This window comes from Alligator sinensis, unplaced genomic scaffold (assembly GCF_000455745.1).
Source record: "Alligator sinensis unplaced genomic scaffold, ASM45574v1 scaffold86_1, whole genome shotgun sequence".
In the NCBI taxonomy this organism is placed as follows: Eukaryota; Metazoa; Chordata; order Crocodylia; family Alligatoridae; genus Alligator; species Alligator sinensis.
The window spans coordinates 2,395,634-2,418,709 of record NW_005841971.1 but is presented as its reverse complement, the minus strand read 5'-3'; the positions used below and the strand labels follow the sequence as shown (position 1 = coordinate 2,418,709).

At 39.7% G+C, this 23,076-nt stretch overlaps 1 protein-coding gene across 1 annotated transcript in view; it reads left to right on the top strand.

The window, feature by feature from the left end:
* Window positions 1-22,863, top strand: part of TBX20 (T-box 20) — a 56,991-nt gene extending 34,128 nt beyond the window's left edge. The window contains exons 7-8 of the mRNA XM_006020856.3: window positions 13,690-13,796; window positions 16,516-22,863. Coding sequence (XP_006020918.1) covers window positions 13,690-13,796; window positions 16,516-16,856 — 448 coding nt within the window. The 3' untranslated portion in view covers window positions 16,857-22,863. The remainder of the gene's footprint in view (window positions 1-13,689; window positions 13,797-16,515) is intronic.
* The last annotated feature ends 213 nt before the right edge of the window (window positions 22,864-23,076 follow it).

The window sequence follows — 23,076 nt, the reverse complement described above, 5'->3', positions numbered from 1 at the left end:
AATTTTCCTGCAAGTATGTGACACTGAAAGAGGAATTGGGGATGATGCAATGCTCTTCCATCTAATATAAAATCTACATGTATTGATAGTCTGTAATAAGGGGATTGATTGTAGACTGATATGTGAAGTCATTACAAAATTTCAAGAATATTTGATCCCAACAACAGTGTTGGTTGGAAAAGACATGTTTTTTTAAAAGAAGCAATTGCACAGGCAAGACTATTGACTGTTAGCTTTGTTACACAGGTATGTAATTTAAGTCATGTGGTTTTAAACAGTTAACAGCTGGACAAATTAGAGAGTGGATTATTAGTGGCAAATGGATAATAGGGTCAAAGAACAGAATCAACTTTGCAAAATAGAATGAATATTTGCCAGGCTAGTGCCAACAGCTTCCCAGTTCAACACCTTTGTAAGCAATGGAAAACAGAAATAAATCCGGCGAAAAAGCATACCATGGACAGAATACAAAGGTAAAAACTGCACGGACCAAATCACAATAAAGAGTGCAAGCTAGGAGCTATGGGTAGAGAAGAAGCCCTGATTGGAAAAAAAAATACAAAAACAAAACCAAACCCTATCTCAGATGGGGCCATAAAATAACTGGCCTTATAGGAGTTTGAGAAAGTAAGTGTGAATGAGCAGGCAACAGAAAAATCTCAGATGCTTCCATACACATAAAGTAATTGTGATTCTAGAGATGACATTTTAGAGTTTTCCAAAAGGCATCTTATTATAACAGCACATGGCATGTAATCAGAAATGCTAAGTATAAACTGTCTTGGTCAGGCATGAGTGTTTCCATCATATATCCACACATAAAACAATAATATCAATACAAGAAACTGAATTTTAAATGCATGAAAATCATTTGAGGGTCCTGATTTTTTTTTCTTGAAGAAAAGTGGCTTAGATCTGTTTTGAATTAAATGGGAAAGATCCTCTCTAGTTAGGGGACTATGGCTTGGTTTTTATTTGAAATGGAACAGTTGAACAGCACATCAAGTAACAACATAGTAAAATTGTGAGTCAGAAGTGTGCTGATATGAGACTGATATGATATGAGACTGGATCATATCTTCTTTTTAGTGTTTCTATCTTCAGTTATATGACAATAGTCAGGGACATGAAGGTTTTATTCTATTCAGACATTAAAGTATCCTAGAACCTTAAAATATGAAAATAATGTCTGTTGATGTTGCTTCTCTGAATTGTATATCTGCTGCCAGGGGATGGTATGTTTTTATACAAACTATTGCTTGCATCAGCTATGATGATAAAATCAATTGGACAGAAAGCAAAAGAAATAAGGAAAATAAGATCCTGTGATCCCATGCAATGGACTATAAAGCCACGTATAGCAGCTGCATATGCTGTCTGCATGCATTGATCATCTGAAATGTTGCACAGTAGTCTTAATGATTTCTAATTGGTGAAACATCTCAAGAGAGCACCCATTCATCATGACTTGCAAGTTTTCAGAAAGACCTAAGGAGTGTGAAAGTGAACAAAGCTTTGGATTTCATTTCCAGGTATTTAAGTCTGCTTTTTTCCTAAACAGCCTTTAGGGAGGGGGGAAAAAATCAAATCAATTGATCTTTAGAGACCTAAAGAAATTAAATTAGTCTGGAGTCAGTTACTGCACTAAACCATCTAGTAATTGGATTGTTCCTTGTAACTGATTGAAAACAGCCTCTATCTGTAACAATATAGGGAGCTTTTCTTTATAGTAGATCTGAGAGAAAAACGCATCTTTTTATGACATGATGACAGAAATTGCACTTTTCTAACCTAATTGAATATGATTTTATAAATATGTGACTTTAACTATTGCAAGCTTCCTGTTCTAGATTTATGATCACTGTGCAGGAAATCCAATCTAAAAATGCCTTTAAAATTTAAACTGTTTGCATTGCATATATTGATGTTACAATAATATAGATAAAGACAATGGAGTCTGCAAAATAGTATTGGCTTTAGACAAATGCAAGCTATTGATATTAATATCGTTTCTTTCATTACTAGCTAATTACCTGAGAACAGCTGTCCCCTCTTGAGAGCTTTCTCTTCATAACTTTTATCTATTCAAAATGATATGTGGGTGTGGTATCTTTTAAATTTATGCTAAAATGTGAGATTCCTTCTGTAATCAGCTAGGGGTGAGACTTTTTATGGTAATCCATGTATGGTTGTTTAGAGTCAATCTTACTTAAGTATGATGTTTATTTATCCACTGATAAGTTTATTTTGCATTTATATCTTGATCTTATATACATTTGCTTTATTATAGTTCAATTCCTACAATGGCTGCCATTAGAAAAATAACATTTAAAAACAATTATCCTATGGTTGTATCTAAAATACCACAGTGTTACTCATACTATATCAAAAACTGAGATGAGCACTGTCGGTGCATGCTGTTATTTTTGTAATGCTAATTTTTTGAAAAAAATGTGATGTATAGGTAAGAATAAACAAAAAATCACTGGAGATGTGTATTAAGTAATCCCCTTTACACTTTTCCAGAAACATACCTCTCAGTCCATGAGAAATGTTGCATCACAAGCCAAGCAGGTTCTATTTTTATGCTGAATTTGAATGTATTCTTTGGGCTCGTGATAAAAAAATGAGCGTACCAGAAAGCAATCAGTTTCAAGTGTCAGAGTCAACAGAACTCCTGAACCATAAATTAATGTTCAGAGCAAGATCAGTGGTGTATATCATAATCTTATTCTGACCATTTTTTTTCCATTTCAGTGTATGTTAGCCAAACTAAGAAATGAACTGGTGACTCTATTAAAGAGAATTGAGGGGACATTCTCACCAGCATGACTAATAAACACTCATGCAAGTTAGATAGAAGCATCAAGAGAAGAAATTTCTTTTAATGAAAAAGGTGGCCTGAACACAAGGGGCACCTGTACACATGCAGAGAGGCTGTTCCAACGTGCAGTAATTACAGCACATTGGAGAAGACTCAATTAATCGAATCTGCTGGAGCATGGTAATTACTGCACTCCAGCAGACTCCAGTATCACATGCATCAGCATCCCTGCACTGAAAAATGTCAGTGGGGGCATTTTAACTAAAGCTAGGGTTACTGTATTTCCAGTTCCGAAAAAGAGGACACCTGTCGGTGGGAACCCTCACTCCCAACCCACAGCCCCTTGGCTCTGCCGGTGCCCCTGACTCCCAATCTGCAGCCCCCCATCTCTGCTGCTGCCCCTCACTCCCAACCCACGGTCCTTCACCCCCTTACCCAGCTACAGCTCTGCCAGTGCTCCTCCTGACACACATCCCCCTGTTCCCACCAGCCCTGCTGGAGGGGGCCCCAGCTGCCCCTGTCCCAACCAGGCCAGAGCATGGCAGCTCCAATTTGTGCAGGTGGTGGTGCAGGGGGTCCAGCCCCCCTGTGGGTGAGAGGGGAGGCCTGTGGCACCCCCCACTCTGGGCTGGGGCTCCTGCATTGTGCTAGGCGGCCTGGCCACATCTCTCTTTGCCCCCCCCCAGGCAGCATCTCCTAGCTGCTCTGCCCCTGCGCGCACAACCCCTGGTCCCTGTGCCACCAGCCCAGCCACAGAGCTCACCACTGCCCTCAAAGGACCTCCATTCCCCCTTCCCTCACTGAAGGGGCAGGCACCTTGCTCCCCATCCCCCCTGCCCAGCCTCAGCCCCAGTCCCAGCGCCTGTACAGGTTACCCCAGCACCAGCAGGTACCTGCTCCCCCTCACACACCCCTGCCACACACACACACACACACACACACGGACAGCCCCAGCCCTTCAACCACTGCCCCACCATAGACATACCTGCATCCAGATGCCGAGGCTGCTCTCACCCCCCTGCCTGGCTGCATGCTGGCCATGTGTGCACGTGCAGATGCACATAGTGCCCCCTGCCTTCAATTGCCCTCCTTCTGTTCCCACCAGTGAAGCAGAGAAAAATCCTGGACGTTTGTTCAGATTTCAAAAAATCGCCTGGAAAACCCAGATTTATGGTAACCCTAACTGAAGCTCATCAAATGAGTTTTAGTTAAAGCGCCCCCACCATCATTTTTCAGTGCAGGGATGCTGATGCACATGTCATTCTAATTAACCCTCCTCCCCCCCGCCCCCAAACTCCCAGACCATGCTCATAAATGCCTTAGAAAAAGTACTTTTTCAGAGACCTTGAGAAAGAGAAGAAAGTACATGTACAGAAAGTATAGGAAATTTGGATACAGCATTTCAAACTGGCTTTCACTGTAATCAGAATTGACATTTTCTTCTGAGGGATTTCACACCCATGTAGAAATACTTTGTATAAAGTCATATGCTCAGTACGTTCAGACACCCAGATAGGGACACAACTCCATCCATGTGGCAGTTAGACCCAGTAATTAATTATATGGTATGAAAGCTAAGTTTATTCAAGATTCTGGCTGGTTCACTGCCCCCAAACATGAACCTTCCTCCTCCTTTCTCTTCTAGTCTCCCACCACCTCCTACTGAAGGGACAGAAAACACACACCCTCACTCAGCTGGCAGATAAGTTAATGGAGGCTTGCAAGAGGCTGTGAACATGGGGGTCATGGGTGATTGGTGTCTCCCAAGTCTGGGGGGCACCAGATCACCAACATGGAGGGAGGGGCCCCCCAGCGGCTGATCGCTGATGGGGGGGGGGTTCCCCCACTGGCCTATCACTGACTGGGGGGCAGGGGTCCCCCAGCAGCCGATCGCCGAGCCAGCAGTGAAACTGGAAGTGCTCTTCTGGTGGCAATTCCGGTTTCACGGTTGGCACTTCCAGGGGGTGTAATTGCACCCTCATGCACCCCCTATGTGTTGCCAGTGATGGGGGTGGTGCCACCTTATGCTAGTTTTTCTGCATTGTGGTCCAAAGGCCACACTTCCCTGTTTCTTCCTAATCTGCAAGAACTGGGAGGGGTAAGGCTCTGTTAGAAATGCTGGTTTTGTCAGGAGGTGAAGAAGGTCCTGAGAATAGGTGAGGCCTTTCTCCCAAACTTCCCTATCTAGCCCTTCCTCAGTGGTAGCCAAAAACCCTTCATCCTTCCTTCAGTTTTTCCATCTGCCAACTTGGAAACTTTCCATTTCCCAGGATTTTAAACACATGGATTTCAGGTACTTCTCCTGTTGGACCTGATCTATTGTGGCTTACCCTTCATGTAAAGCAGGTGTAAATGCTACCATTTGGATTGGATCGTGTTCTCCACTCATTTTTCTACTCATTTGGCATTGGTGCAAATATGTATGTAAGGGGCAGGACAGTGTAAAATCAGACCCAAACATTCCACTACAAAGGAAATGTTTCATGTGGATTTCCCTTGCCTCTCATAAGGGGAGGAAGTCAGCCACTTTCACATTATTCTATTGTGACCACACGCCATTTTCCTGACCCTCAGAGACAACTTTGTACCGCCATAGGATTCAGTCTGGCTCAGTGGAAGGTATGCTAGAGATGGGTTTGGTCCTATGCATTGTTAAGAGAAAATGAAGAAGAGAAATAGCAGTACCTTTGTGTACTTTTGTATGTGCTTGATTTCTGGAAAATCAGGAAAAAGAAATATAAACTCAGTGCTTTTCATCTACATAATTTGCTGCATGTAGCTTTTCCCCAGTTTTCATTTCTTAGGACAGGGGAGGCAGAAGCAGGGTATTTAATAAACTCATTCTTCATTTCCATATTTTCTATTGTTCTTCTCATATAGCAGCCTCACTTAGGCTACTTTACCTAATGGCACAAAACCAATTGTTTTTCTTATTTAAAATATTGATTGGGATGGTGCACTGTGATACCATCATTCCAGGAGATGTCACTTCTTAGATGCAGTTAGTCTTTGTCCCACTGTTTTTCTAAACTCATATTTTTCCAAGAACAAATAATATTTTATTGGTTTTATTTTATCTTTTTGTAAGCTGCCAGTGTTTGCTTTTTGTGTATTGCATGTATGAATGCTAGTATATTCGTTATGATATCTTAAGGGTTTTTTTTTTCTTTTGGCTCTGTATTACATATTAAGCCAAATTCCATTTCTACTTCAGCTTATACAACTCTATTTAATTTGATGGGCCAGATCCCTAGCTAGTGTGAATTGACAAGTGCTAATGAAGATAATGGAAGTACGCCAATTTGCACCAGCTGATGATTTGACCTGATGGGAATAAGTGAAAGCTGAGTGACATTCCTAAAGCCAATATGTAACAGCAGTATGCCAGTCCAAGTTGTTTGAATGACTATATGTACCATGTTAATTAGTGTGTACACACATGTGTACATACATGTGTATGTAAAAATCTTCAACACTATCAAGATGGGGTGATTTCTGAACAAGTCTCAAATGAGTTTTAAATGTCAACTTCTCTCTGAGGCTGTTCTGTAAGGGCATTTGTTCTTCAGCTTTTTTGCGACTCCTTTTAGCACTTGGGTCTTGGACAAATTACTCATCTTTTCCCTTTAAAAAAATCTACTACAGTGAGACTTCTGACTCGTTTATTTTTGTGCCTTCTCAGCCCATTTATTTCATCTGTCTTCACCTCACCTCACTTCTGATGTCTCCTGTTATCTGGGCTTTCTTCCAAACGTACTAACTGGCAGCTATGAAAAAGGAAACCTTTGAAATCCAGAACTAAAGAAGTCATTCAAGCTGTAAACTGATAATTCATACACTCTACATCCTGTTCAGTATTTTCCTTTGTGTTGAATTGTATGGCCAAGCAAAACAAGGTTGTCAGTTTTATTATTTTCCTCCTATTAATCTTTTTTTTTTTACATTTCATTTTCTTTAAGAGGCAATTAGGCATGGGGAGTGGATTATGATGAGATTCTTAGTGTTTGGCTTATCTCTCAGTTAGATATAGCAAGGGAGTTCCTGAAAACTGAGGGGGGAATGATGTGTTAGTCATTGTGGCCATTATATACCTGTTCTCTAGCCCTTTTCATGTATCATAGCTATTACTGTATATCTGTGGCCACTTCAGCTGTTCTGAGACAAACCATTCAAGGAGTTAGAGGTCTAAAGTGTTCTTTCAAGCAACCACCTGCAGGAAAATGTGTGGTACATAGTGACATTTCTCTTTGCATGGTGGCTTTAGTCAGGCGTGCAAGTGGATGAGCAGAACATAAAACTTCATCACCTTTGTACATGTCTAAGCTGGGTACTAGCTGAATCTGGCACCTACATGTGGCTCCAGTTATGGATTAGCCTTTCTTTTGTCTGGAGCTGATATGAAATATATTGCATCACCTCTGCTCCATCAGAAAGTGAAGGACTGTCTACAGTCCATTTGCATTCCATCTAGCTTTGACGAAAAATGCAGGGAAAGGCTCAACTTGAAGTGTATGCAAGAATACACTGAACTTAGTTGCTATGGTTTATTGTGCATAGATATCTCTGTGTTGACTTCAGGAGATAGGATTTGCCATGTAGTGCAGGGTCAGGGACCAGGTAACTGGTGGACTGTAGTGAGTGCATCATTAAGTCAAAATAAGAAATTAAAAGATTTGATGAAAAAAACCCTCCTTTCATCTGGAAGCCAGGAAGCACTGTCCTTTCATCTTGACTGAGCATCTGGTCATGGTAATCCGTGCACTTATCACCTCCAAAGTGAATTTCCCAAATTTGAGGTTGAAAGCAGAAGAAACAGACCTTCCAGTTCCTGCAAGAGATGCCATGCTCCTGAGCCACTAAGAACACATCAAAAAAGTGCTCTGGGTTTTCTGAAGACCCTGTCACTTCTTGTGCCAATTCAAGGCTTTCAAGATATTAATGGATCATGTCTCAGCTACATCAATCACTTCCTGTCTATTCAGGAGACAGCTCCACTCTTCCCTGGTGTTGCATCCCACAAAGCCCAAGATGAATCACGTGTTAGTGGGTGGGTCTTAATCAAAAGAGCTTGGCTTTAGAAAGAGTTACCATAGGAGATGAGATTGAGCCATCCAACCCATAGATAGGGTAATACATTAGTAGGAGGGATGGTAATGAATGGAGCACCTATGCACTGCCATAGTTTGATGTAAAATGCTGCAGTTCTGAATGATTATCTGCCTCCCTGAGAGAAAATATTCTCTGTGATCCGTTGCTATGATAATGAGCCTCAGGATAATGAGATACCTTTATCTACAGTGTGCAGGGGCCACCCACATATCACTGAAATGCTGTCCACTTCCTTGGATTCTTGGTTCTTATTTTCATGGAGCAGGGAATATTTTTTCCAACATAAACAAAAGGTGATTTTCAGGGCTGGGCTTAAAATGTGCTGATCATCACAAGCTCATCACAAATTCTTTTCCCATATATTACCTCTCCTTCTGTTTATCCTGCTTCCACCATTACTATCCATATCTCCTCCTTTTCCATAAAAATACATTTCCTCCTTTCTATTTAGCGCACAGTTCCTTCCTCCCTGTTCAGGCAGTTTCGGATCCCAACGTCCTGTTCTCTAACCCATTGCCTATTATTAGTCTACACATCTATTGTTCGCACAGCTTGATATTTTATTAAATTAATGCATGCTTTTCATTTTGTGGATATTTATAACATAACCATAAATTACAAGTGAAATCCAGATGGTTGAAAAATACTAGGAAAATCTGCAAATGAATCTGACAGGAAGATAGCACCTTTACTTTACCTCGCTGACTACTTTAAACTTCCCATTATTCAGTGACATAAATTTGCTGCTAATTGAAAGCATTGGAGAGATGTAGTATATTCTATAAAACAAAAATCAGTAAGTCAAGTATTAGGCAATGACTGTCCAATCCCAGGGGACAAAAAGTTTTTCTTGGATTAAACTGAAATTACTTCATTTTTGACAAGATGTCCATCTTGATGTAGATTAACTCTGAACAAAATTAATGGAAAGCCTTTAAAAACACCAAAAATCTGATTCTGTTTACAGTTTTCATTTATGAAGTATTTTTTATTGAACAGAATCATAATATGGCCAAATATTGATTTATCTTTCAGTAATTTATAAAATTATATCCATAAATCTTTTGAACAATGTTGTGACATGATCAGTTTAGTTATAAATTACTTTCATTTGCTTAAGAACTTTTAGACACACAAATATAAAACTTATACATTTTAAATAAATGAATATTTGTTCCCGCCCCCCCCCCACACTTTTTTTTTCCTTTTCTGCTTCTAAGAGTACCTTACTCAAGGTATCCTAGACAATGTATACTTTTTAATAAAAATATTCAAGTAATCTGTGTCAGGGCCTTAAGCCTAGGTCCACAGATTGAGGCACCTATAGATGACTTTGGCAAGATTTAAATGCCTAAATCTAAAACTGTGAGCATCAAAATCCTCAATGGCCACCTAAACCTAGAGCAGGGGTAAGCAACCCCTGGCACAAGTGCCAGAGTGTGGCAAATGAAGGCATTTTGCTTTCATCATGACAGGGCTGAGCAACTGAATGCCTCTCTCACACCAGAGCCCCATCAGGTTATACAGAGTACGTGATATATTACTCCCTGTCCTAGCAATGGCAGGAAAATGACAGTGCACTCATCACCCTGTTTCACCTGTGGCAAGTTAAGGGTGTTTTTGATGTTTTGGGCATTGTGCTTGGTAGTTGTGTGTGATGGTTGTTCCTGGAATTATCATGAATATGTTAGACAGATACTTGTTTAAGATGCTTTAGATAGGGATGATCCTACCTCAAGCAGGGGATTGGACTAGATAACTTCCAGAGGTCCCTTCTATGATTCTAAATGTTCAGCCTCTCTCTCAGCTGAGGAGCTCAATCTGATTAGATATTCTCAGAGCATGCTTATTGCATTGGGTGCTTGACAAAATGCAGCAGCAACTGTGCCATTTTCCTTTTGAACATGGCCAGAGGGGGAAGTGCCCTTTTTATATAGTAATTGGATAGGATGTGGGACTTCGATCTGTCAGTCTTTTCTGCAAAGCGAAACAGCTTGAACAGGAGGGATCATGAGCTCCCCACACTAAATAGTTTCTGGCCTGATGTTTGTGATGTGGTTGGGAAGTGGGAAATATAGATGTGTATCCCCCCTGGCACAGGAAAGATTTAAACACATATGTCCATGTCCTGGATAAGTACTCTAACCACTTATGCAGTGAATTAAAGGGTACTAGCATCACTCTCACTGCCTCACCAGCCATGATTTAGAAGAGTGACCCCAGTTTAATTTCTGAACAAAAGGGTTATGGGTACCTACCTTCAGGGGCATTGGAGACGCATAGGGGGTACACATGGGTACATGTGCACCCCCTGAGATTGGCAGTGCACGCCCTGCGAAAAGTGCCGCTGATGCTGCCAATGGTGCCTGCGGGCAGTTGCCGCTGGGCCCTCCCCTCGCTGCTGACACCGCCGGTGGCGTCTGCGGGCGGTCCCCGATTGCCACTGGCCACCACCAGCCACCACCGACCGTGCTGGTGGCATCTGTTTTAGCTCTTGGTAAAGTACCAAAGCCCAAAAGAAGGGTAGAATTTAAGATGCCCAGTGTTTTCTTTAGGTTTGCTTTTTGTGAATCCCTTTCAAGACATGCCACTCTCTCCAGGCATTAAATAAGGTTCCTAATTCAGGGTTGGGGATTCTGCTATGTGGTCTAGGTGCCTAAGTTCATAAGTGGATATGGGACTTGCCATCTAACTCCCTTGTACAGACATATGATGTGACTCGTAATCCAGGCCTCTTAAAAAAAAAAAAAAAAAATTTGGGATAATACCACAAACCAGAAGCATGGTCAAGCTCAAATAATTTATGTAAAGTTTTGAATTGTAACCCTTAGCTGCTGATTACAAGGTTGTAGCTCACAGTTAACATATTTATGTGACAAGCTGCTTTTTCTGACCTCAGTTTCCCATTCTGTTTTTGTCTCTACTTGAATATACTTTTTCTGCTGACAATCAGTCAGTACTTTTTAAATCTTTGGCATAATGTCACTTTTTAAATCTTTCACATACCGTCTGCAAAATTAAAAATAAATACTTTTACCATATCTGTTCCTACTTTTAAACTTCTCAAATTCAGGGGTCACTCAAAAGTCATCTCTTTTCCCTTTAAAAGACGACAACCAAAGAGCATAATACAGTTTTCTGTCTAGCAAAGGGACCCATCTGGAAAGAATTTAGCTTGCAAATATTATAGGCACTTGATTTAGCTTTAAATTCCCATTGGTAAGTTAAAGGTAAATTTACTGGGGCAAATAGTTCCCAAATATACCTCCAATGAACCTGGTAAAATACCTCCAGTGAACCTGACCAGTTTGGCTCATTGGACTAAAACTAGACCCTGCATTGTTTCTGTTGCATCACAATATTATTCTGTATATCAGAATGTATCATTTCAAGTGGACATTTACTAGTAATAAAGTCAATAGAGGCAATGGAGACTATCACCTGAAAGTGATTTATTTTTTTTCCAGAGCTTTTAAAGCCAGTTACAGATTATATGGCCTTCAAATGTGAAAGTTATTACAGGTTGGCATCTAAACTACTTAGCCAAGACTGTTTTGCTTCATTATCCTAGTCTTTTAGGCTGGCCTGATGTACTCTCTCTCTCCTTCCCCCTCTCTTTTTGAGTAAAACATCTTTGCATTTCCCATTCTTCTTGAAAATGGGAAAGAGGTATTAAATACATAATGTAAACAATGCCATCTGTCTTTTTCTTTGTAAAATCTTCTTCAAGATAGCCCTGATATGACCACTGGTTTCAATCACTTAAAAGGCAATAATTCAATTATATCATCCTTTATGTAGGAACTGCCATTGCTTTCAGTCCACTTCCAATCCTGACACAAGTAAATCACTTTGATAAGATCCACTTTTTATTTTTTTTTTTCTAGGAGACTAGCATAAGTAATGATACCAGCGATAGACCAAGGACAAAATTACTATAATGGCCTTTTTGTAAGAAAGGAAAACATGTGGCATTGTGATTTACTGTGCTATTTGGAAAATGTTTTTTCTTGGAATTTTTGCAATAGCCACATTGGCATGGTAAAATACATTTAGTAGCTATTAATTGCCAAATGGTAAATTCTAAAGAAGCCTCCACCAAATGGAAAGTATAAACAACTGCAGTTAACTAGATTTCTTAACTGAGAACAGGAACATAAAACCCCTTTGGGAATGAGTTAGGTTGGAGGCATCCTTGGTATAATACCCTTGATTTAAATGGAAATATACCAGGGATTATTTTGGTCATCTTCATGAATTGATATTAATCATCAGGTAGACAGCACTTTCTTCTGAAATTGTTCATGTGAATTTAGTACTTGTTTAAGTGTCAGATTACAGTTACTCTAAAATAATTCACCCTCAATTTTACCCCATAATAAACTTACTCTTTAGTAAAGAGGTGACACAAACTGGTTTTCTTAAGGTGTGTAGCTGCAAAGTGGCAAGAGAACTAGTTTGTATTGAGCAAGTAGCTAGGCCAGGATGAATTGACTAGGGGAGTGGATACAGGGTACATTCCACATGGTCATTTTCCTACTTAGTAAAGTTACTGCTCTTTTTTCCCCAATGAGTGCCTTTACTCTAGATTTGAGTGAATTACTGGGCATGTCTACATGAGATGCCACATCGCTGTAGCAACGCACTACAGCGACATAGCATCAGCAGGCACAAACCGTAATGCTGCAGCTACGTCACTGTAGCGATGCATTCCCGCACTATAGTGCGTCGCTATGGCAACGTGGCGGCTCAAAATAACCATGCACTACTGGTATGGTGCAGTAACGGCTGTTACTACACCATCATTTAGTACTTCCTTTAGGAGGTCATTGGAGGTATTGGAGGTACTAAGTGACGGCGCCTTAACAACAGTGCCATAGGGGCATGTGTAGATGCACCCACTGTGTGGTAGAGATGTGTGTTATGCATTTTGCCACATAATCAGGCCAATTTACTACACAGGAAATAGGTTGTGCCTCTGCCTCTTTGAAAATCTAGACCTATCCAATGTCTTTAAATCCACAGAATAGTTACTGCAAGACAAAGAACACTGCAACTGTTCCCTGCTATGTTACTAGTGTGCGTAAATCTTAACAGGAAGGGCGTACCCTTGAGGATTCTCTTTACACACTTCTCCCTGATCTTGACAATGGTCTCTGATAAAATGGGGAATTGCCAATTGATAGATCAGTATTTGCAGTGTGGACACTTGTCCCCAGGGAAATAGATTCTGACCATCACTACTGACCGAGATGGAGCTCTACCAGCACGAGTGTTCATCAATTTGAAGTTGCTCTTTCAGTCTTTGTTGAATGCCAGTTTTATATTCATTGTCTACAAGAACTGATAGGTTTTACCCTGGAAATCTGGCTATAAATTTGCTGCCATTCATTCAAGGAGAAAAAGCAGCATTGCATCTGGGCAACAATGAATGTGGTATTTTTAACAGGCCACAATATAACTGAAGTTATATATATATAACTGAAGTATGCTAAACTTTTTTGTTAAATAAATATGAATAGCAAATACAGGTGAGAAGATTGTGGCTGTCTGGACATTTCAAGGGTAGTAGAGTGGCAAAATTTGTCAAAGATATTTTTTTCCTAATGGATTATTTTCTCAGTCTAGTGTCCAGGCTCAATTCATCTCTTCATGTCAGTCACATTAGATTTAGTTTTAGTAGAGAATTATTCTATGACTTACATTCTGATGCAGGTGAGGAGCCTACTGACATCCTATATTGTTTTCTTCCACAGAGAAAGTGTGGAGAGCCTTATTCAGAAACATTCCTATGCACGCTCCCCTATTAGAACCTATGGAGAAGATGAACTGGGAGATGAGAGCCAGGCAACACAAAGCAGAGGTAGGAAAACTATCTCAAAGTGAAAAAACTAAAGGCTAAACTCCCCACGTAGCCAGACTGTGCCTGGTGCCAACCAATGCTGTCTGACCCTGTAGAGTTGCTCCCCCTTATGCCACTGGTGTAAAGTCCATGGAGTATAAGCCTACTCCACTGTGTCCCTTCTTCATCTCTGACAAGGTCCTATACTGAGAGTAAGTGGAGTGATAACTGGTATAAAAGGTCTCCACCACCTTTAGGCCAGCAGAGAGTTCCCTTACTCATAGTAAGCTCCTTGCTGTCTACCTCCAGCCTGCTTATGGCTACTTTGAATTGTCTGAGCAGTGTGACAGGGTGAGAGCAGTGTGGCAGGGTGAGAGCAGACTGGAAAATTGACCTTATCTCTTAAGCCTTCATTTTTAACAACGTGATGGATTAAAGCCCCAATCCTGCCTGAGCCTTTCACCTCAGTTTTGCTTGATTTTCCAATTGCTAAACAAATGGCTATTCTGAGGTGCCTTCCAAGTGGATTCTTGCTGGACAAATTGCATCTGCAGTCACTCTGTCACTGAACCTAGACCTTGACTTAGTCCTATGGGATCGCTTACTGGCATTAACTTGTGTTGCATTTTTCTCTGCATGCTGACTTCATGTACTGCTTAGTACATGATGGCCACTTGAGGTGAAACAATTCTGTCTGCTTTCATAAAGGCAATGCCCTTGTCTTGTCCTCTGACTTCATATAGGGTTGATAAGAGCACTGTTCCCATTTCCAAGCCCTCTTTGGCAGGTGGAGGGGGGGAGGTGCTCATTTTTAACTGAAGATTGCTCTGTAATGTGCCCAGCAGAGTTTGCTAATACATGATCTAAGTATAATACCCCATTTGCCAGGATTGCTAGGCCATACCCTCAGCTGGTGTAACTCCATTACTCCATGTCTCACTCCTTCTCTCTGATTGAGCAGGTGAAGCATTCATCATGGAATAACTCAACCAATGCATTTTGTTTATTTTTTCTGTTTTGACAGTTTTCCCAAAGCAGATGGTGTTTTCTAATATATATTTATTATTTGATACTGTGCGTCTACAGTTTGTTCTCAAGTAGCTTGTTTGGAAGTCAGTATCTGACATGCAAACTGTTTTTCCTTGACAGATAAATATCTTCATATTATTTCTCTTCTCTGATTATCTGATCATCTCTTAATATCAGATTCTAAAGCTAGTACTGCTAATTGCAATGGAAATATTTATTTTTCCCCAAAGACGACTTTGCAATTTTGGCTTTACTTTTTGCTTTGCCAAATGTGTTTTCCAGAAAATTTATTTCCTAAAATATCCATGTAGGGAAGAAATCATGACCCCCACTGGAAGTCAACAGGAATTTGCTGTTGATTTTAATGGAATTAGGATTCAAATAGGCATGCAAACACAAAAGGGATATGAACAAAATTTTGAGTTCTTTAAATAAAAAAACACAACATTAGTGGAATTTTTACAGTATTGACTTATGTCCAAAACCCAGGCAGATGACGATAACCAGGTGTATATATAAATAGTAGTAACTGACTCTAGCCTTTGTGAGAAACGGGATTTGTTTGGTAAAACCTTTTATCGGACCAACTATATAGTTGGGAGAAATGCAAGACAAGCCTAAACTAAATACCAAGTAGAACAATCTATAACATCTGCATTAGACTCTTTGAAAGTGACTGTCTGTAGTTATTAGACTCTTTGAAGGTGACTGTCTGATTGCTGACAAAACCAAATATATTTTCATTTGCAATTTAAAGAAATTAGCTTCTCCCTATTTTAGTTTGGAAATGCTTAGAAAAAAAAAGACATTTAATTTAAAAGAAATTCTGTGTGGTCCAAGGTTTTTGGAACTAGTAATTTTTGAAAGTTTACAAGTTAAAAATAATTACAAATGAAAATAGAGCATTCCTCTGTTGAGCACAACTTTTTAATAGAAGTGCTTCCAATATTTCAAGATGTCATGGCAGATTTCAGTGTTGAGGCAACTCTATAGATCTTATCAGTCATGGTTACTATCTAACCCCTAGAACTCTGCAAGTAGTGACAAAATAGCAGAAGTGCTTTGAAACAACACCCTTTTTAAGTCCTCAATTTTGAATAAAACTATTTTGGCAAACTTTCAGTGGAAAACAAATCCAGCATAAGTAACAATTTTGATTAATCTTCTTTCATCAAACTCAGATTTTGGAAAATTTCAACCAGCTCAACTGGCCAGATATGAAAAAATGTATACCTCCTCAGTTCAGTGATGAAATTAAATGAAACTTGAATCCGAGTAATCAGATGTTTAACTTTTTGGGACCAGCATTAACAGTAGATAGAATGTATAGATCTAGTCACAGACTGAAAAATCAGTAAAACCTAATGATGTGTAAAGTGGTAGATTCTGTGGAATGCCGTGGAAAACCAGTTTGCAAAGCTGATTCTACTGTCCAGGCAACCACAACCAGTTTCTTAAAATGAAGCCTTGTTTAGAGAGAGGTTTTATCCATATTATATACAGGTAAAGTAGGACCATTGGTGAATAAAAACATAAAAAGAAGTTAGAGGGGGAAAGAGAGAGAAATCTTTGGGGAAAATATTGATTTGCACTCATAGCTCATCTTTAAAATCAGTGTTGCTCTATAAGATTCCTTTTTCTTTTTGCTGTTCCAGTTGCTTTATATACTACTATGCAAGCATCAATCATTTATTTTTCTCCTTGTTCACAGGATCAGCTTTTACAACATCTGATAACTTATCTCTCAGCTCTTGGGTATCATCATCAACCAGTTTTCCTGGATTTCAGCACCCGCAGTCCTTGACTGCTCTTGGTACCAGCACTGCATCTATAGCTACTCCCATTCCTCATCCAATTCAAGGATCTTTGCCTCCATACAGCCGCCTAGGAATGCCCCTTACCCCATCTGCCATAGCCAGCTCAATGCAAGGTAGTGGCCCAACGTTCCCCTCATTCCACATGCCCAGATACCACCATTATTTTCAGCAGGGGCCTTATGCAGCTATTCAGGGACTGCGTCACTCCTCTGCAGTAATGACACCATTTGTATGACTGACATAAGACAAGAGAAATCAAGATTTTCAATGTGCAAATTTGGTATGAAAATACAAGGGACCTTCCTGAAAGGTCGATGGAAGAAGAGAGGTGAACTCATAAAAAACCAACTAACATAATGCATGATGGATATAGATTCCTCCATTGAAGGATCACTGGGAGAGAACACAGCTTGGAGTTGCTCAAAGAACTGTGTGTCTAATACAGCCAAATGGATTCCAAAGTGTGCAGGATTTTTAATCAAGTACAGGTTGATCCAAAGGTGCATCATATGTAGTGGAAAGAGGTTGCATTATGCAACAGTGTACAAATTAATTGTGTATAGGTTTTTTCACATGCTAAAAGGATTCTGAAAGAGGCAATACTCTTACTGAACTCCATCTCTACTGAATAATACGAGCCAATCACCTCCCAGATTTATTGCTACAGCTTTGAGCATGTTTAGGCTATCACAGCATCAGTTTGCTGGGAAATGGACGGGGGGGAAAAGCCATTCTCCTTTTTTATTAAAAAAACCCCACATTTGCTTATCTTTATTAAGAACAGTATTTAATAGTTAACAATGAATTATTAATTGATATTTTCATGGGGGAAAGACGAACCAAACAAAATTCAGTTGAATTCATCCTTTCATTTTCATTTAGTCCACAAGGTTGTATCAAGTCAGAAAAGAAGACTGCATTACAGAATTGCAGCAGAAATATTGTATTCTTTGCTTTCAGTTGAAAAATGAACTTCTTGTATCTCAGAAGGGGCCAATTAACCATCCGTCAAGAATAATGGAGACAAATACTGTTTTTGAGCTTCTGTTCCTTTTCAATCTGAAAACCAAAAATCTCTAACTTTTAAACTAAAGCATATATCTGCAATTGATTGCAAAGGATCCTTGTGTCCAACTGTGCACTTGTAAGGAGAAAACAAAATTTGACCCTATTCTTTTAACATATAGATCTGCCTGCCCAACTTCCAAATGTTAGTACTTGAGTATGATCAACACATCACAGTTTACCAGCTCCCTCGATTTTCATGGGTCGGGTCACAGATGCTGTAACTAGATATGCTGTTTCTGTAGGTCGGGGCCAAATGTTTTGCTTGTTTATGTTCCTATATGGTTAGTAGAGTTGCCTGAGACATATATCGACACAGAGAACTTGGCACATGCTATTTTTTCATGAGGATGGATATTGTGTGGATTTCTAATTAAGCATTTTTGGGTAAGCCATTGGTAGCATTTTGGCTGTAAACTGGAGTTGCTAGTCATTATCTGATGTAATGTAAGAACCATAATTAGCATTATGGGCAAAATTTACCCTGGCACAAAGAGGCAGCACGAGACCTATGAGCCATAAAGTCTTAAGACATGCCTGGCCTCATGCTGGCTAAGTGCACAAGGGTGAAATTCTCCATATGCAAGGAAACAACAATGTTCTCGTGGAAAGGCAATGGTCCAGGCAGCTCAGTCAACATACAGTTCCTGTATGTCTGCACAAGACGTACATGTCTAATGACCTCAGTTTTATAACCAACTGATAAAAAGAAGCTTTGCAATAGTGTATCACAAATCTTAGGATGATGGAAAATAGGCTTTGAATGGAATACCTTCCATAAAAGCCCTGTTCTCTTATATGCCTACCCTGTTTAAGTGTCATAACATGATACAGTAGGGGCTTCAGCATGTTGTGCCATGTTTCAGTGAAGTGAAAGACAAGTCACCCATCTGTCTTTTACCTGTAGCCCATTCACTTGCCATATGCAACCCTACCAATAAGGCTATGTCCACATTGTCTCTGACCGTGCTAGCAAGTGCTGCCATAAAAACACAGTTTTCCCACTTGTCTCACCCCACACATGAGAAATGCCAACAAAATATAATGCTGCCACTGCCTGGTGCATGCCCAGGACATGATCAGTACTGCTCTAAGGCTCAGGCATGCTTCTTGGTGCAATACCTAGCACTGCTTTACTGGTGGCTACCTCATATTTTCAGTATGGGGAATGAGAGTAAGTGGGTCAAGCATGTTTCTTCCCAAACGGAGGAAAGGTAGTCATGCCTGATGCTCACAGTAAAACCTTTTTATGCTTTGCCCCATCTCTGTTACATTGTGTTCTGATAGAGCCGAAAAATCTGTTCCTGCAGATAAGAAGTGTATCAATAAACCCTAAGCATGCTGACTTCTTTTAAAATCTGGATGATTTTGCCATAGAATGAATGGATGCCATTGCTTCAGCATTACCTCAACTTCTACCTATGCACTGTACAGCATGCTGCAAGGATGGGTGTAAAATTGTTTAACGCAACTAGTAAGTTGGTTTTTTTTACTGGTGAAACCTCATCATCCACGCATAATTTTTGGATTAGGGAATGTCACAAATTCAGGTAACAGTCGAAGTGCTTTGTCAACTTTCATAGGCTGTAAGTAGGCACAGAATTTGGCCTGACCTACCTATTTACTAGGATTTTGCACTTGAGTATCTGTTTTGGCTGAAGTTATATGTGGTAAAAGACCCATTTTCCCATTTTGATATGAACTCCAGTCTTAGATAAACTGAACAGCTACAGACCAAAGGTGTGGTGAAAAGGCTCCAGGCTACCCTCCAAACACAAAGAAAGTTGTCTTACTGAGATATTCAGTGCAGATTTGGAAAAGAATGATACTCTTTTCCTTCTCTTCCAACTGTATAAACTGGTAAGTGTAGTATTTACCAAGCAACTAGTATTAGAACTAATATACCAGTATTTCTTATGCAATATCTTTGATTTATCTAGCATTGCATGGGGTATAAGTCTGATTAGAATTCAGCCTAGCAGCTTTACAACTGCTTTTTCTATATGCTAGAAAATGCTGAAGCAAGTAAACCACTTTCAGTCATTTTACGAAGGGTGGAAGAGATGAGCTGAACTAATCTTTGTATTTGGAAGCTATTCTTTCAGAGTGACTTGCACAGACTTATTAAGCAGAGCCTTAGAAATAAATTATATGATCTCATTGGCTCTTTTCTATATCCTGTCCTGCTATTCTCAATTTAAAATTTCCCCTGTGGTGGTTACAGGGCATGAAAATGTTTCAGAGAAACTTTTGTGTTTCTCATGAAGGTACAACTACTGTATATTAGCAGGAGAAAACCTGAATTTTTTTTGTTGCAAATGGCTAAAATTTTCAATGAAAAGCAAATCATTACAAAAATGGAAATAATATATATCTGAAACATTTGGCACTAGCTGTCCCCTTCCACGGAAAATACACATTCAGGGTACAAATTCTCACCCACTATACATATGGAATATTCCCTTTAGTGGGCATAGTTTGCAATCTTTTCAGTCAGTTGGGGAACAAGGCTCAGACCATAGTTTGCTTCCACAGACCATAGGTTAGGCTCTCTGAAAAGTCAGCCCTCTCTATTTTGCTACATGACCAGTTCCTCCCTACAGTAGGAAAACTCCTTCTGGATTCTCCACTATGCTCATCCCGCCAACTTGGCAAATGGAAGTTTCCACCAGCATGCATCTCTCTTTTTTTCAGTGGAAAGTTTGTGAGCACTTTACCAGAAGTAGACTGTATGTCTGCTTCTCAGCTCTATTCTTTTCTGCTGTTGACTCGATCTGCAAAATCAACAACTGCCCAATCCCAAGGAGCTCACGTGGTTTCAAATGATAGGGAGTGCAGTGTAACTGAATGGCAACATCTGCCTTGCAGTTTTCATGACTCCGGGGAATGTCTATCCCGTTATTTCTGTGATTCCCTGTCCTCTGTGCCTCCCATGTACATTCTGATGCATCTGTACCTCTAAAGTCAATGGTAAAATTCTCATTGACCTTAATGGAGACAGAACTGCACCTAGCAATCTTACTAATGGTATCCAGCTAGCTACCATTAATGATACTGGCAGTGAAGGAACTCCATAGAGGAGGCAGTTTTCAATCTGCTTTAAAGTATTTGTTGCGGGCAAAATCCTTAAACATGTAAGCCAAATATTAAATACTTGGATACTAGGATATCTTTGTTTAAAAACAACAGCTATTGTTTTGATATGAGCACAGTACATTCTTCCCAGGGTGTCTGTATTGACCATGTCACAATAACATCACTTTCAGGCAAAATAGTTGCTGCTGGTAGATGGCTCAGGGATGCTCAGCAATATTCATACTAATATTTGCAAACTATTTCACATGTTTTTTTCTCGCGCAGAGAGCGCCTCACCTGAGTGAGCTTTCTTGGCTGAGCAGAATGGGCCCTGTGTTCTTTTCAGAAGGGTTGGGTTAACATGCCTGAATTTGCTTTTCTAAGAGAATGATAAGATTATCCTTCTATTTTTTAACTGTCTGATTCAAAGTGTAATAAGCTTCAGGTCTTGTATTTAACAAAGGCATCACAAAGACTAAAACAACTGTTTAGATGCATTGATTTGGCTTGTCTTTTTTATTTCTGGAATCTGAAAGACGTTAGACATCAAATACATTTTAAATCTGGCCATTCACTTCACAGAACTTTCCCATCTGGTCGGCTGCCTGCTGGGAGGGGACTGTCAAGTATACAAATTTAGACTTATTGGTTGAATTACACTGGACATGAGCTGATTTAAGAAGTGCAGACAAATGGGTTGAGAGATCACTTTCATATGGTTCCTTCTGGGTCCACGGAAATGAGCAGATCTTGTCTACTCTAGGATATGGTGGTAGTTATTTTTCAGCATTGATCCAGCTTTGCCTCAGGGAGTGGGCTCTAGTGGAGGCAGCTGCAGGCTGTCCTTAATGCCATCCTCCTTTGTGAGTCAGTAAATGCCTGCACCAGTTTTCTGAGCTCCATGATTGGTGGTTGCACTCATGTAGCAGCATCAGTGCTGAGAAACATTTACAAAGTTTCCTTGCAAATGTGCACCTTTACAGCTTTGAAAATAATGAGAACTGCCAGGTGCCAAGCACTTTAGGAGAGTCTGGCAGACAAAGCAAATAGTATATTCTTTGGCCAGGTGGCAGGGCTTGCTGATGGGAGAAGGAAAAAAAAAAAGCTTGCAGTACTCAGCATGTGCTAAATGATAAACTGATGGTGTGATTAGGCCCTCTGAGACTTCTCTATGTGCATGCATTAATGGAGTATTAATGAAAATTATGTTTAAATATACTTTAAGAAGCATCGAAAACAGACTGATGACGTTCACCTGTGTGCAGAGATGGCAGGAAGGCCTATGTGCCATGCAAGTCTCATTATTTGGGGAGCTGATCTGGAAATAGCTCTTACACTGATCCTCTGTGCAGGAGTGACCGTAACATTGTTTTTCAGCACAGGAACTTGTGTTTCTCTTGGTTTGCTTTTGTGAGATCTGACTTGTCTGTCTGTCCCTATCTGCTGCAGGATTTTTTTTCTACTGGTACTAGCTCCTAGCAGGACTGAGAGTATGATTATAATTTCTGGTCTACCAAATGATACATTTTTTATTTTCTCTTCCTTACCTTTTTACAAGAAAATTAGGCAGTGATTTCAGTGAGTACCCTGGAGTAATTTCTTATTATAGCTTATGGACAAAAAATACAGTTTGCTGTATTTTACCTCTAGCACATTTTAAATAGTCTCTTATTTTCTTATTTTACCTTCAGAAATATGAGAAAAGGTTTCTTTTACAAAATAGAGAAGGTAAAAACTGGATGTAGCCTCTTTAACAGTTCTGCTGTTTGCTGTGTTTAATTTGTTCTTTAAAATGCATTATGTGAGCACATTCATCATGTACTGAAGCGTGTGTTTGTGTGTATGGGGTTGGGGGAAATCTTTTTATGGAAAAAGAAGTTATGAACATAAACTATGAAGCAACATCTAATGAAAAGTTTCTTTTTAAGTGCAATATATTTATTTCTGCTAGAAATATAATATCAACATTATGTAATATTTGAAGCATTAAATGTTATTTGTAAACAGCTTAAAATTATATATATATCTCACAAAAATGTACATAAGTGCAAATGTGTGGATATTCAGTTCCTTTCATTAAAATATTGGGTGTTTTGATATAATCCTTCTTATTTAGCCAAAGCTTTCTCCTTCTGCTGTTCTCTAGAACTAGTCAGTGGCTTTAACTGGGATGCTTATGTACGTCTGTAATGAGAGATTCAGGCAGAGTTGCTACTGTGTGAAGTTGCCTTAGGCTGGGTACATACAGTCAAAAAGCCTGAGGCTGGATCGATTCAGTCTTTGCAGGTTAGTCTAAACTGCAAAGATCAAATTGA